At 50.6% G+C, this 13,568-nt stretch overlaps 4 protein-coding genes across 4 annotated transcripts; 2 read left to right on the plus strand and 2 right to left on the minus strand.

Moving 5' to 3' along the window:
- Positions 1 to 91: 91 nt before the first annotated feature.
- On the minus strand, positions 92 to 937 carry BC939DRAFT_506843 (uncharacterized protein; the record flags this gene model as incomplete). Its single annotated transcript, XM_051560837.1, has 4 exons — positions 92 to 179; positions 380 to 507; positions 652 to 698; positions 904 to 937. 4 exons carry the CDS (start codon positions 935 to 937, stop codon positions 92 to 94), a joined length of 297 nt encoding a protein of 98 aa, XP_051408124.1.
- Positions 938 to 1,294: 357 nt separating this feature from the next.
- BC939DRAFT_463975 (uncharacterized protein) lies at positions 1,295 to 4,298 on the minus strand. Its single transcript, XM_051557313.1, has 2 exons — positions 3,031 to 4,298; positions 1,295 to 2,955 (listed from the first exon to the last, which is right to left on the minus strand). Exons 1-2 carry the CDS (start codon positions 4,110 to 4,112, stop codon positions 1,326 to 1,328), a joined length of 2,712 nt encoding a protein of 903 aa, XP_051408125.1. The 5' UTR covers positions 4,113 to 4,298; the 3' UTR covers positions 1,295 to 1,325.
- Positions 4,299 to 4,708: 410 nt separating this feature from the next.
- BC939DRAFT_463979 (uncharacterized protein) lies at positions 4,709 to 9,964 on the plus strand. The gene is made up of 6 exons (XM_051557314.1): positions 4,709 to 5,520; positions 5,617 to 6,349; positions 6,448 to 7,019; positions 7,130 to 7,900; positions 8,025 to 8,568; positions 9,181 to 9,964. The coding sequence occupies exons 1-6, from the start codon at positions 5,071 to 5,073 to the stop codon at positions 9,861 to 9,863; spliced, it is 3,753 nt and encodes a 1,250-aa protein (XP_051408126.1). The 5' UTR covers positions 4,709 to 5,070; the 3' UTR covers positions 9,864 to 9,964.
- A 1,082-nt stretch (positions 9,965 to 11,046) lies between these two features.
- On the plus strand, positions 11,047 to 13,513 carry BC939DRAFT_463984 (kinase-like domain-containing protein). Its single transcript, XM_051557315.1, has 9 exons — positions 11,047 to 11,462; positions 11,588 to 11,652; positions 11,739 to 11,808; positions 11,910 to 12,016; positions 12,122 to 12,200; positions 12,304 to 12,776; positions 12,886 to 13,044; positions 13,137 to 13,241; positions 13,362 to 13,513. Exons 1-9 carry the CDS (start codon positions 11,210 to 11,212, stop codon positions 13,452 to 13,454), a joined length of 1,404 nt encoding a protein of 467 aa, XP_051408127.1. The 5' UTR covers positions 11,047 to 11,209; the 3' UTR covers positions 13,455 to 13,513.
- Positions 13,514 to 13,568: the final 55 nt, after the last annotated feature.

Genomic DNA, 13,568 nt, shown 5'->3' on the forward strand with positions numbered 1-13,568 from the left:
AAAGAATGTGAGTGAAAGATGAACAAGAGTATGTATGAGACACGGGGGGGGGGGATATTGATATGCGACGAGGAAGAAGTTTTTTTTTTTTTTAAACGTACGATTTGACCTCGACACCCTTCCAGAATGCGACCATGCCGGCGATGTTCTTGGCTGCATCCTTGGGCTTTGCATAGTACCTGAAAGAAAAGGGTAATAAGCGCAAAGGCTATGTTGTGAGAACGAGATGTCTTGCAAAATTCAAAGTTTTTTTTTTTTTTTTTTTTTTTTTGGAAGAAGGGAGGGGGAGGAGGGGTGCAAGCAGAAATGAATAAAGAATAAAGAATAAAGAATAACGAATAAAGAATAAAGAATAAAGAAAAACGTGCCGATTCCTTACCAGGCAGCATCCATGTTGACCTTGCCATCGACATCGATATCATAGTAACTGGCAGTTCCCTTCCATCCGCAGACGGTCTCGTTCGAGGACTCTTTGAAGTAGTCCTTGTTGATGGAGCTGACAGGGAACTGCGCAAATGTAATGATAAGGAAGGCAAAAAAAAAAAAAAAAAAAAAAGTGATTAGTAAAAATGCTGTGCAGTTGGTGAGCCGATCATAACTGGGCCTGGGCCAGGGCCAGTCCATGTAAAGAAACAGAGATTTGACACCTACGTAGATGTTTCCTTCGACCTTCTCGAATTCGTCCGTCTCGGCGAGGACTTGGTGAGGATGTAAGAAATGATAAGAAAGAAGCGTGAGAAAATAATAAATATTAAAAAAAAAAAACGAAAGCTATACTTTACTTCCAAAGGAATGCATGTTTAAGCGAGGTCCCCATGCAACGCTCGCTCAGATATTCACATAAAGCAAATTAAAGAAGAAAAATCTGTCAAGAGTTTGGACGCGTATATAATATATGTATACCTTTGCCGTTCCAGGTTGCGGTGTAGTGAGGCATGTTTCTGTAGAGAACTTGTGACGGACGGAGAATTGAGCGGAGCAGGTTGGAGATTGAAGACGTGGTAGTAATACTGGTGTGTTGCTGGGGGAAAAAAAAAAGTGTATGTAGGATGACGAAGCAGAATAGGGCCGCCCTTTTATAATGTCTGTGGAGAAAGAGAAAAAGGAAGGAAGGGGGATGTGCGCAGACCCTCCATCCCCCTCCTCTCCTGCGCAAACGCGATTGGGGCGAGCGAGCGAGCGAGCGAATCGCGCAGCTGTGGGAGGGGCAAACGGTGCGTTTCTTCTTTGGAGACAAGGATTCGCGCTATCCTTTGGGACTTTACCATACGCGAAAATAAAAAAGAGGGAAGATGCCAAAAGTAAAACGTGTTTATTATAGTTCTCTAGGCTGCAGACGATCGCGAGGCTTTGGACTTTTCAATCCTCTTACGGGCATTCTCCGCACCGACTTGCTTCTTCGCCATCGTCTTATGGGCTCCTTTATGCTTCTTCGAATCCTTATTGCTCATCCTCGTCTTGTCCCTCATCCCCTCTCCACCCTCCCAGAACGCGCCCGAGCCACCCATAGTCTTGATTGGACTCTCTCCACAGACGCAAGGCTTATCGCTCACAGTCTGCTCTCTCGAACAATGTCCACAGACCATCCGTTTCGCGTACTCACACTCATGTGAACCACCCTCCTTCTCGTCATGACACATATGGCAGGGATAGATCTTGGAGCAACACGGGAACCTGAACCAGCGGCGCGATTTCTTGTAATGATCACAAGCACCCTTCCGAGGGAGCGGTTCCCCAACCTTCAGTTCGAAATCCAGACCGTTCTTGTTCTTGAGAGGCTTTTTCTTCTTGAGGGGGAGTTGCGAGAGCGTGGAGGCATCCGCGCGCATGAGGTCCCCGGGACTGAGTTTGATGAATTTGAGATCACCTTCGATCGAGAGAATGAGACGGGCGTGACATTTCCGGCAGTTGGCGGTGGCGGACATGCCGCGGCCGATTCTTTGGCGGAAACCCGTAGGTGCTGTGGATGTCGGGACACGGGTCGTTACTGTACGGCCTGGTGCTTCAAAGCTCTCTTCGGTGGATGCTAGAGTCGTTCCAGAATCCACATGGGCGGTCATGTCCGCACCCGAGCCCAAGACTGTATCACATTCACTACAGGTAGGTACAAAGGCCGAGGGCAAGATATCATAAGCCGTACATCCCGCCAGATCCAAGTATCCGATCGTCCGGGATTGGATGTGGATGTATTCTGTGCGGAAATGGGCCCCCAAGAGCGATTGGCAGTTATCACAGGTTCTCCATTTCCGTTTATCTCCTCCTGATGGATTCACGGACGCGCTGTTGTTATTATTGTTATTATCGTCGGGAAGGAGGTCGGGGATATCAAAGAGGCCCTTGCAGCGGTTACAACGGACGAGGAGGTTGAGCGAGCGACAATAGAGGAGAGAGATATGCTCGAGCTTGAGATCGGGCATCCGGATCTCGATACCGCGTTTTGGGGCGGCATCGATAATAGGGCCGCCAGTTATAGAGGATTGGCCGTCTTGCTCGTCATCATCGTCGTCTTCTTCAGAGTGGGTCGCCGAATCTGCGTTGGAGTCATGGACGTCACCATGTTCTGATCCGTCTGGATCGTTGTCGTCGTCGTCGTCGTCATTGTCGCTGCTGTCGTCCTCGCTGGTGACCATGCCATTGTCCTCGCCTTGTTCAAAGTTTCTTGTAGGAAGCTGCTTTGGAGGGTCGACGTAGATGAGTCTTGGCTTTGACGTGTCGTCGCGGTGTAGAACGGCAGGAGCGTGATCGGGAGATGCAGCGGATTTAGACGCGCTTGATGATGGAGATGCGGTTTGGGATAGAGAGGGCTGTTCCAGTGGCGCAATGGGTGCTGATGGTGGTGCAGGAGCGGGCATGTTCATGAACTCTTTGAGGTCGCGGTTGAGCTGGTTCAGAAGCTGGAACAGCGACAGCTGGGGCATGGCTGCAGCCATCTTCCTGAACCCTTGTTCGACATTTCTAAAACAGGACAAGCAAAGGGGTTGATAAAGTTTCTCCCGTGTTTACAATTTACTGCGGGCAAATGTGCCATACCTTGCACGCCAGAGCTCAATCTCGGGGTTATGGCCATCCTGCTTCAGACGGATCTCACATGGCTCCAGAGGGAACTTTGTCGGGACGAGCAGGCTGATCCAGAGGGGACCCTGCCATGACACCGGCATCCGAGGTTTATCTGCAGATTCGAGGGAGATCTCTACTTCAGTTGCGGATATGGTTGAGAACGATGATCGGAAGCGTGCCTGAATCTGGGCCAGCTGCTTCTGTCGTTGCAGAGAAGCCTGTTCGATCTGTTGGGATGTAAAAGTTGGCTGGACAGGTTTAGGTGGTTGAGATGCAGGTACAGGAGTAGGCTTGACAGGGGTTTCGAATGAGCTGGCTGAAGACGACGACGACAGTAAAGGGGCGGAAGAGGAAGACGATGCCTCGGTTGTTGGCGTTGCTGAACCATTGGACGTAGAGACGCGGGCTGATTTTGCGGCAGATGCAGTGTTCGCTTGCTGACCATGTCCAACAAAGCGGATGGTTGGTGCTGGAGGCTTCTGAAGGAGTTCTTCCATGTTGACGTCCAGCCAATTGAGATGGGCGAGCAAGGACTTTTTCTGACGAGTGGCCTCTGCGAATCCTCGCTCGAGGTTGGTAGCATAGCCTTTGGGAATGTCCTTGTTGAGGACTTCGACACTGCAGGGCGACTGTGGGTAGTCTTTTGGAACGGTCAATTGGATGTGAAGGGACTCGATCTCGTAAGGAAAGTCCGGGTCGCTGGGAGTGATCTTTAGCTGAAAGATATCGGCGATTTGATCGCTGTTGGAGTCTGTGATGCGAACAAAGGAGGAGCTGAAGCGACTCTCGATCTGCGAGATCTCGTAGGTGCGGAGGGATGCAGCGGTCTGGTCCTGGGACAGATCACGGAGCTGCTTGGGGAGGGGTTTGCGGACAGGAGCTCTAGCGATGGTGGCAGTCGTTCTTGTTGGAGCGGCGGTTGCAGTGGATGCGGTTGCAGTGCGTGGAGCGCTTGAGGCAGGCTGAGGAGAGGGGGCGGTGTGGAGGAAGCGACATGCGGCTCCGTTTCTGCAGCCCTTCTTTGTTGAGAAGAACTGGCAGTGCTGGGAGGCCATGTTGGGGCCGAGGGTGCGGGTGTGGGCAGGTAAAGAGAGAGAGAGCAAGAGAAGAGAAGGTAGAAGGTAGAAAAGAAAAGAGAGCGTGAGGAATTCAAGGTGCGAAGGGTATGTAAGCGGAGAGAGAAAGAGAGAAGAGAGAGAGGAGATGTGGGAGAGATGGGAAAGGGTTAGGCTGCCGTCGATCCAATCAGTGTGCGCCCTCTGGGCTTCCTTTCCCCCACTCTCCCCCACTCTCTCCCTCTCTCTCTTCTCTCTCTCTCTTTCTCTCTCTCTTTCTCTCTCTTCTCTCTCTCTTCTCTCTCTCTCTCTCTCACTCCATCATCCCCCTCACTCTCCCCCCCCCACAGTCTCCCCCCTCACAGTCTCCCAAGGCCATCATCCCCATCATCCCCATCATCCCCACTCCCCCTCCCAGTCCCTCCTCTTTACACTCCCTCTTCCTCTTCCTCCTCCTCTTCCTCCCCTCCTCTCTCCCTCTCTTTCCCCTCTTTCCTCTCCCATCCCCATCCTCCACTTGATCTTCATCACCACGGCCATGTCACGAGACACCTCCTCTTCCTCCTCCCCCACCTCCTCCTCCCCCTCCTCCTCCTCCACCTTCTCCTTCGGCCCCGGCACCGGTGCATTCTCCTCCCTCGGCTCCTCCGCCAATCCCTCCTCCTCCTCCTCCTCCTCCTCGGGCCCTGCCAGCCGCCGCTCGTCCGCCCTGTCCTCCCTCGGCGATAGGTTCGGTCGTCCTGGCCCTGGATTGCCCACGGTCGACGAGAACGACCAGCATGCTGCCGAAAGACGCCCCCTCTCCAACTTCCCCTCTGTATCCACTTCCCCCAACGCCTCCGCCTCGGCCTCCTCTCGCAGCCAGGCCGCCAATCCGTCCCCCATATCTACCTCGTCCTCTCCCCCGAGTGGAGGACCATCCCCTGGGGCCAACCCCAGGCGCGGCCATGCTCGCTCAATGTCGATGAAGGAGCAAATGGACCAATTTGGCCAGGATAAGAACCGTGAGGGTGCCCCAAAGACCCTTCAATCGCTTCAGGAAATGATCAGCAGCCTGAAGAACTTGCCCCCGGCCAGCCAGAACAACCCAGCAAGCACCGCTGCATCTGGTGCCCCAATGGACCAGCAGCAGCAGCCTAGCCAGGGTCTCTCTCGCCACGAAAAGCGAATGTCCCTGTCTGCGCTGCCTTCACGAACCTCGGTGGGTACGGGCAGTATCAGCCCCATGGCTGCCAAGGAACCCGCCTTTAGTACCATCAGCACAACCACGACCCTTCACATCTCGCAGCCGCCTCGAGGAACATCAATTGAGACCGCACTCCAGTCGACCGTCGCAACCCTGCGTCGCCTTTCCGTCTCTGATCCAAAGCGCCCAGCGATCCCTGCTGCCAAGAAGGACGATGATTATGTAAGTAGCCTCTATGGCCTTGCTCGTTCCTTTTTTGTGTGATTTTGTCGAAAACAACATCCTAATATTTCGATTGCTGTTTTTAATGGGGCACAGGAGAGCGCGGCCGGCAGGAAAGCCAGCAATCGACGCTCTGTCGTTCTACCACAGGAGATTGGCTCACTTGGCAGTAACGTTGGCGATTCTCAGGATGTCAATCGACGTAATAGGCGCTCTTTCATAAACTCGGCAACCGATGGCTCGTATTACAGCCTTGCATCAGAGACAACAACAGCAACAACTACAGCAGCAGCAACGGGATCCTCCTCTTCGACTAGTGGTGCACCATCGACCTATCAGCCCAACCGTCGCTCTGTAATTATTCGTCCTGAAGAGGTAGCAGCATTACAGGAGGGCCGCCCATATGTTCCCTCCGCAGCTGCGAATGCAGCACGAGCAAACTTCTCGAGTGATGAGGAGACCGATGCCGTGGCTGACGCTCTTTCGGCGCTTGAAGGCAAGGGTAGCGTGGGCAACCGATCCAGTCTTGCCGCAAAGGCGCCCCATCGACGCTCGATCTCGGGCGTTGATCCAAACTCACTGGCAGAGTTCGCTTCCAAGCTGCCCAGCCATATGCAACCAGGCCCTGGCTCTGCAGCCTTCCAAAACTTTGGTCAAAGCCTTGTTAACAACGACGATACCCAGGACCGTCGACGCTACACGACTGTTTTCAACTTTCCTACCCAGAATCGCACCTCTGTCGCTGCCTCAGGCATGACTGGTTCTGCCAGCCGACGCCTCTCCGCGTTGCCGTCTGCCAAGGACGTCGATCGGAAGGACTGGCGCATGTGTAAGTTGTAGACAGAACAAATGCGTACAATGAACGCCTGCATTTTTCATCTTTTGTCGGTACTAATCACGATCGACCCATTCGGATCCTTTATATAGCCACTCCCGCGCCCTCGAATGGCGGACTCTCAAACAGGGATAGCGTCAGCTTGAAGGACAATGCGAATGGTCGACGCCCGCTATTCCAGGCTCACCTTACGTACTCCGATTTCCATTCACTTCTCACCAAACAGAAGCACAAGTACGTGCAGGGTGTCTTAAGAATCAACAAGCGGAATCGATCAGATGCCTATGTTACCGTGGACTCTCTTCCAGAGGGCGATGTTTACATCTGCGGCAGCAAGGATAGGAATCGCGCCCTGGAAGGAGACGTGGTCGGCATTGAGCTGATCGATTTTGAGGACATGCCCCTACAAAAGCTCGAGGGCGGCAAGGAGAAAAAGAGGAGCAAGCGCGTCGAAGACGTCGAAGAGGCAGGGGATGCGGATGTGGAGGACATCAAGCCAAAGTACTGCGGCCGTGTTGTCTCCATTGTTGAGCGCTCCCTGGTCCAGATGTTCTCTGGAACGTTGACCCTGCAGCGACCCAGCGGATCGGCCAAGAAAAACGAGCGCCGTCGCCAAGACGATGAGGACCAAAAGGGGCAACCCAGGATTGTCTGGTTCAAGCCGGTATGTACAAGGGTCGAGATTTTCTGTTGCTTTGCTCCTACGCTACCAGATGCCAGGTTCAAGACACTAATCTCAGCTTCTTTTTTTCTTTCTTTCTTTCTTTGGTATAGACCGACAAACGCGTGCCTCTTATTGCTATTCCTATCGACCAGGCGCCAGAGGACTTTGTGGAAAATCATGCCTCGTATACACACAAACTATTCCTTGCTACGATCAAGCGTTGGCCCCTGAGCTCCCTTCATCCCTTCGGACACCTGGAGCGTGAGTTGGGTGACATTGGCAACATTGAAATCGAGACCGAGGCCCTGCTGGCCGACAACAATGTCATGACTACCGCGTTTGGCGAAAAGGTGGAAAAGTGTCTGCCGGAACTCCCATGGGCTATTCCTGAGAACGAGCTGAGCCGTCGTCGCGATTTGCGCCAGAGCTGCACCTTCACGATCGATCCCGCGACCGCCAAGGACTTGGACGACGCAGTATCATGCATTCGCCTCGAGGATGGAACATACGAGATCGGAGTTCATATCGCGGATGTGTCACATTTCATCAAGGTCGGATCTGCATTGGATCGCGAGGCCAAGGCCCGGGCCACAACTGTTTACCTGGTACAAAAGGCGATTCCTATGCTTCCAAGCATCCTTTCCGAGGACCTGTGCAGCCTGAGAGTAAACGTCGAGCGCCTCACATTTTCAGTGTTCTGGAAGATGACGGAGCATGGAGATATTCTGGATACTTCGTTCGCGAAATCTATCATTCGATCATGTGCCCAGCTCTCGTACGACGATGCACAGAAGGTGATCACGGTCGGTTCCCTGGATCCCAAGGTTCAAGTCTTTGACCATCCACGGGCAATTGTCGAGGAAAATATCAAGACGTTTTTCGTAAGCATCACTTTTTTTCGCATTATGCTGTCCAGTTCGCGTGATGTATTTGGGAGGCACAATAATTTTCATTATCTAATGTCCTCCTTTGTCGTTGTTTTTTTTTTTCTGCTTGGCCTGTTAGAAACTGTCCATGATCCTCCGCCAAAAGCGCTTCGACAATGGCGCGCTTTCGATCAACTCGGTCAAGTTGGCTTTTGAGACGGACGAGCAGGATAACCCGGTGGATGTGTCGGTGTACGAACTCAAGGAAAGCAACCGACTGATCGAAGAGTTCATGCTGCTCGCTAACATGAGTGTCGCCAAGCAGATCTGCGAATTCTTCCCGGAGCAGGCCCTGCTGCGTCGACATGAGAATCCCCTCGAGAGACGTATGACCGACTTTATCTCGCACATGAACAAGATCGGACTTGAGCTGGATGCGTCGAGCGCAGGAGCGTTGCAGGCGTCCATGGATGCGATCCAAGATCCAGATGTACGCAAGGTCGTCCGTTTGTTGGCCGTCAAGCCAATGCACCGCGCCAAGTACATTTGCAGCGGAATGCTTCCTGCGAACAAGTACCATCACTACGCGCTCAATGCTCCGCTCTATACCCACTTTACCTCACCGATCCGGCGTTACGCTGATATTATCGTTCACCGGTTGCTGGAGGCATCCTTGACTGGAGGTGAGTTGCAGGTTGACGCCTTGCGTAGCGATGTGGCCTACTTGGAAGCACAAGGGCAAATACTTGCATCAGGCATCGAATCGGTGTGAGTGACTATGGTTGGTGGAGAGAAGGACATGACAAGATGGATACACATACGCCAGTTATTCTTGCCGTTCTTGCTTTTGCTCGTTTCTTAGGGGGGGGGGGAGGGAGGGAGGGAAGTATTGATCCAAGAACAGTTCACAAAGAAAGGGGAACTAAAGTGGATGCTACTTGATACCGGGGGAGGGTTGAAGAGGGAGTCAAGGACGCGAGAATGGTGGAAGGTGTTGGCAGGCGGCCAGCACAATGCATTTCTTTCACATCCATTTCTTCTATCTCCAGGTTGCTTGTATTTTTATTTCTATTTTATTTTTGTATTTTCTTCGTTTCCTCTCTCTCATTGTTCTGCTCTCCGGTCTATACCATCATTTATCTTAATTTATTTTTTTAACTGGCAGCCATCAGAAGAGTGAGCGAGTGAAAGAGAAGAAGTGAACAGAGAAATATTCATTTTACATCTGCAATTGTGTCCTGACTCTATCTGCATACTCTGTTTTGTGTGTTGCTATCTTGGATATTCTTTACTAGACACCAAAGTGTATCTCAACAAGGAGAATTGCCAGAAGAGTGCCAACCACTGTAACCTCAAGAAGGACGCAGCCAAGCTCGCTGAAGAGCAGAGCAGCCATCTCTTTCTGAGCCTCCTCCTCCGGAACATGACGGAGGAGAAGGGCATGGTGATTCGGGAAGGTATCGTGGTGCAGGTGCAGGATGTCTCGTTCGACGTCATGGTGGCTGAATACGGTCTGGAGAAGCGAGTGCATCTGGATCAGTTGCCGCTGGAACGCTATTCGTGGAACGAGACCACCGAGACCCTGAAGCTCTACTGGGGCTCGCAACCGTTCAAGACTGGGGAGGATGATACAGCTTCGATCCATGAGAACCATGCGGACAGGAGACGGTCGATCGCGTTCTCACAGTCGGCTTCACGACATGAGTCGATGGACCATCCGGACGACGCGACGAATGCGTACGATGATGAGCGTGGACTGTTTGATGATGATAGCGATTATGAAGACCACCAGGCGTCGTCTTCGATGCTTCGCTCGAGTCAGGACGATGATGCGGCGGACGAGCTCGCTGAGAACCTGAGCAAGATCAAGATGTTTGGGCGTGTGCAGGTGTTGGTCACGGCGGATACGACTGTGTCGCCTCCTTTGATCAAAGTTGTGGCCATGAACCCCTTTGCGACAGCTACGGCAGCGCCTTGAAAGTGGCAGTGGAGAGGAGGAGATAAAAGATAAAAAAAAAAAGAAAAAAGAAAAAGAAAAGGGAAAGCGAAGGGGGAGGATGGGGCTGAATGAGGTAGGGCGCGATAAGAGAAAACAAAAAAAAATATACATCGCTGTTCTGTTGTAAATAAAAAATGTGGTGTCGTACAGTCATGCCTATATCGAGGATGTCAAAGACGCGTTTGTTTGTACCATGCAGAGTGGCTGTGCGACGCATCCTTTTTTCAAATCTTGAGCTGGGATATTATTATTTACAACAAAGGCACAAAGGCCGGCCGAGCACTGTTGCTGCAGAGCTATCGATGCATGTTCACATGCACCATTTGCCAGATTTGCCAGTATGACCATCGACCATCTTTCTTGCATCTTGCATCTCGCTATATTCTCTATGACAAAAATAATCAAAATATAGGTTACTCAGTGTGCACTTTAACATCTGTCGTTATCGACACGAGGCGGCCTCAAATGTGGAGGTGAGCTGCCTGCATTCTTGTCAATAGCCCAAATTAAAAAAACTCGTTTACGCTTTCTTCACTCTATCTATCGACTTGGAAGAAATTATTGAGAAGGCAGGCATATCATTTCCCATACCAGTCGATGGCAAAGCAAACGCGTCAAGTTTAACAAAAAAGACGTCAGATTTGGACCCAGTGCATAGGATTCTGTAGTAGTCGGTCGCTCCATAAAATCTACTTTGACATTTGGGCTCCCAGAGATATCACTCGATGAAGTAATATAGAAAACCGCCCCTGGTTGGGCAGGGCTGGAGTATCGCGTCTCTAGGGAGGGGGGAATTAAATGCTTGGGTTTGTAGAAGCCTCCCCCCTTAACCGCAGGCAGGAGTAACTGAAGGGTGGGGTGTTGTGCCCAGTTGCCTTGGGCTTGCCACCAAAAATGTAGCTCCGACAAAAAAAAAAAAAAAATCAAATTCGCTTTGCTCATTTGCTCCCCCGCACGCCCTCCGTCAAAAACTCATCAATTCCTCTTCATTCGCACCACGACCGACCTACATCATGTACAAACATCTTTCAGCACCCACTCTTCCGGAGGCATCACAAACTGTTACGAAAGCTGAACAGGTTGGCGAATACGAACTGGGCGAGACGCTTGGTGTGGGCGCCTATGCTGTGTACGAAATACTTTTTGTGTGTGTGTGTGTGTGTGTGTGATTATGGTGCCTGAATAAACAGCAACCAACGCTTCTGACTCACCCCCGCCTGCGCAGACATGCGTCCGTCAGACCCCCAAAAAAACATGGAGAAAGGACTATGTTTCATCCTCGCCGCTACTTGTAACGAGAACAGCTCACCAACACACTGTTTTTAATGTCTCTCTCTCTCTCTCCTGTGCGTAGTGTGCGACTGGCCACTCACAAGAAAACGGCCGTTAAGGCTGCTGTCAAAATCATCCCCAAGGACCCGGAAGTGGGGCTCACGAAAACTATTCTGAAGGAATTGACCATCCATCGAGGCTTACAACATCGGAATATCTCTCGGTTCGTGGAGTCCAAGGAAGAGCCAGAGTGTCTTTATATCTTTGTCGAGTACGCTGCAGCCGGAGAGTTGTTTGACAAAATTGGTAAGTAGCACTTTCCGGCTTGATAATAATAATAGTAGTAATAATAAGCAGAGTATGGCTGATATGTGTTACAGTTGCTCAAAAGACCCTGCATTTTTTTTTTGTATCGATTTATTCGCGATTAGAGCCAGATCGAGGAATTCAGGAAGATTTGGCGCACTTGTACTTTTTGCAATTGATGGCAGGAGTGGTAAGTCACTATGTTTGCTTTAATCTAATGCGCATGAAGACTGAGTATATATTGAAGCTAACAAGCTGTTCCTTTGGCCTCTGCAGAGATACATGCATAGTAGAGGCATTTCGCATCGCGACCTGAAGCCAGAGAATATCCTTCTGGACGCGTCTGGTAGGTGATCAAGGGTCATGATGAAGATTATGATTCTGTCCGCTTCGTTTCTCATTTCGTTTTTCTGACGCGCGATTTGTCTCTTGATCCACACGGTGTAGGAACGCTCAAGATCTCAGATTTTGGACTTGCAACTGTATTCAAATACGGAGGAAGGAGCCGACCTCTTGAAACACCCTGTGGAAGCGCGCCATATGTCGCACCCGAGGTAAGGCGCATGCAACCGATCTGTTGCATTTAGGAGGTAAAGAGCTGAGCGTCTGCATGAAATATAATAAATAGGGTCCTGACAAAGTTCCATTGCTCGTATTAGGTTCTAGAGGAAGATTACAGTGGCGACGCTGTGGACATTTGGTCCTGCGGAATCATTCTCTATGTTATGATGATTGGCAGTAAGTCCATCGATTCTCTCTTTCATTATGCACCAGCAACAAATTACGACAACGGGCGAATGTCGCCTAACTTGCAGCGGATCTTTTTTTCGATTTTATCAAGACACTCCATGGGAGCTGCCGTCATTAGACAGCGAGGAATTTCGGTTATACCAGGAGAGCAATGGAAACCCCACACACGACCCTTGGAACAGGCTACAGGGACCCGTTAGAATTCTACTCCTGGGCATGCTTCGGATAAATCCCTCAAAGCGATACACCGTCAAACACATCTTGAGGGACGATTGGTACAGGCGGCCCAACGCGCTTATGACGGACGGCCTCGTTAATGACCCTGTACAGCTGGCATCACTGCTCATGGACAATGCCAATGACTCTACAAGTAGCTCGCCCGTGGTGGCGTACTCACAGCCCCTGAATATGGGACGTGTCTTACAAAGTCAAAGCGTGGTGTTTGACGCACGCAATTACGCTTCCTCACAGCCTGCTCGAAACAATGAAAGAGCTTCGGACAGTTCACTTGGAACGAGGATTGCGATTTCATGGCAGGACGAAGCATTGGAGTTGTCTCAGCCTGTAAGTACTTTAACATTGGCACTGCTTGAGCTGAGATTTTTTTTTTTAGGCGAGAGGAATTGTTATTAACCATGAGTTTTGTTTTTATTCCATGAACCGTTGAATACAGGCCACACAGTTCACAGAGGCGACCTTCCTGGAAGTTTTCTCTTCCGAACGCTTGACAAGATTCTTTTCGCAGACAGACGCAGATACTATTATTGATGCGCTGGCCGATGCAATGGTCAACAATCTGGTTGCTCATACAGTACACGCTAATCTACAAAAGGTATCAGAACACGATAGCATTCATGCGCTTGGGGATGGCATTTAGATGACATTAGTGCTAATTCTCTTATCGTTCTGTGCTGCTGATCCTAGATTACCATTTCAACGACAGACCAGAGAAGGTGCTTTTTGACAGGCGATGTTAAAGTCGTTCCCTACGGAGCTGAATTGCAGCTCGTCATGTTTGATAAGAGCAGAGTAAGTCGCGTTTACAGATCTACGCCCTTTTTTTTTTTTTTTTTTTTTTCAACGTGCTTTACAAGTTAATAGTGCGGACGAAGCTAATTCTTCTGCGTCTTCTTCATCCAACGATCGTAGGGTGATCCTCTTGAGTGGAAGAGAATGTTCAAGGCGCTGGTTTCGACCTTGCAAGATTCCGAGGATCCTATTCATCTGCAAATGAACCCATAGAAGCTCTCGTTGGGTGCAGAACAGCTATATTTAATGCTCATGCGATACGCAAGGCGAAGTAACAATAAAGATTGTTCTATGCTATCTCTGTAGTTTTCAAATGTCCACAAAAAA

The sequence above is a fragment of the Gamsiella multidivaricata genome, assembly GCF_025024155.1.
Source record: "Gamsiella multidivaricata strain RSA 2152 chromosome Unknown BC939scaffold_80, whole genome shotgun sequence".
In the NCBI taxonomy this organism is placed as follows: domain Eukaryota; kingdom Fungi; phylum Mortierellomycota; class Mortierellomycetes; order Mortierellales; family Mortierellaceae; genus Gamsiella; species Gamsiella multidivaricata.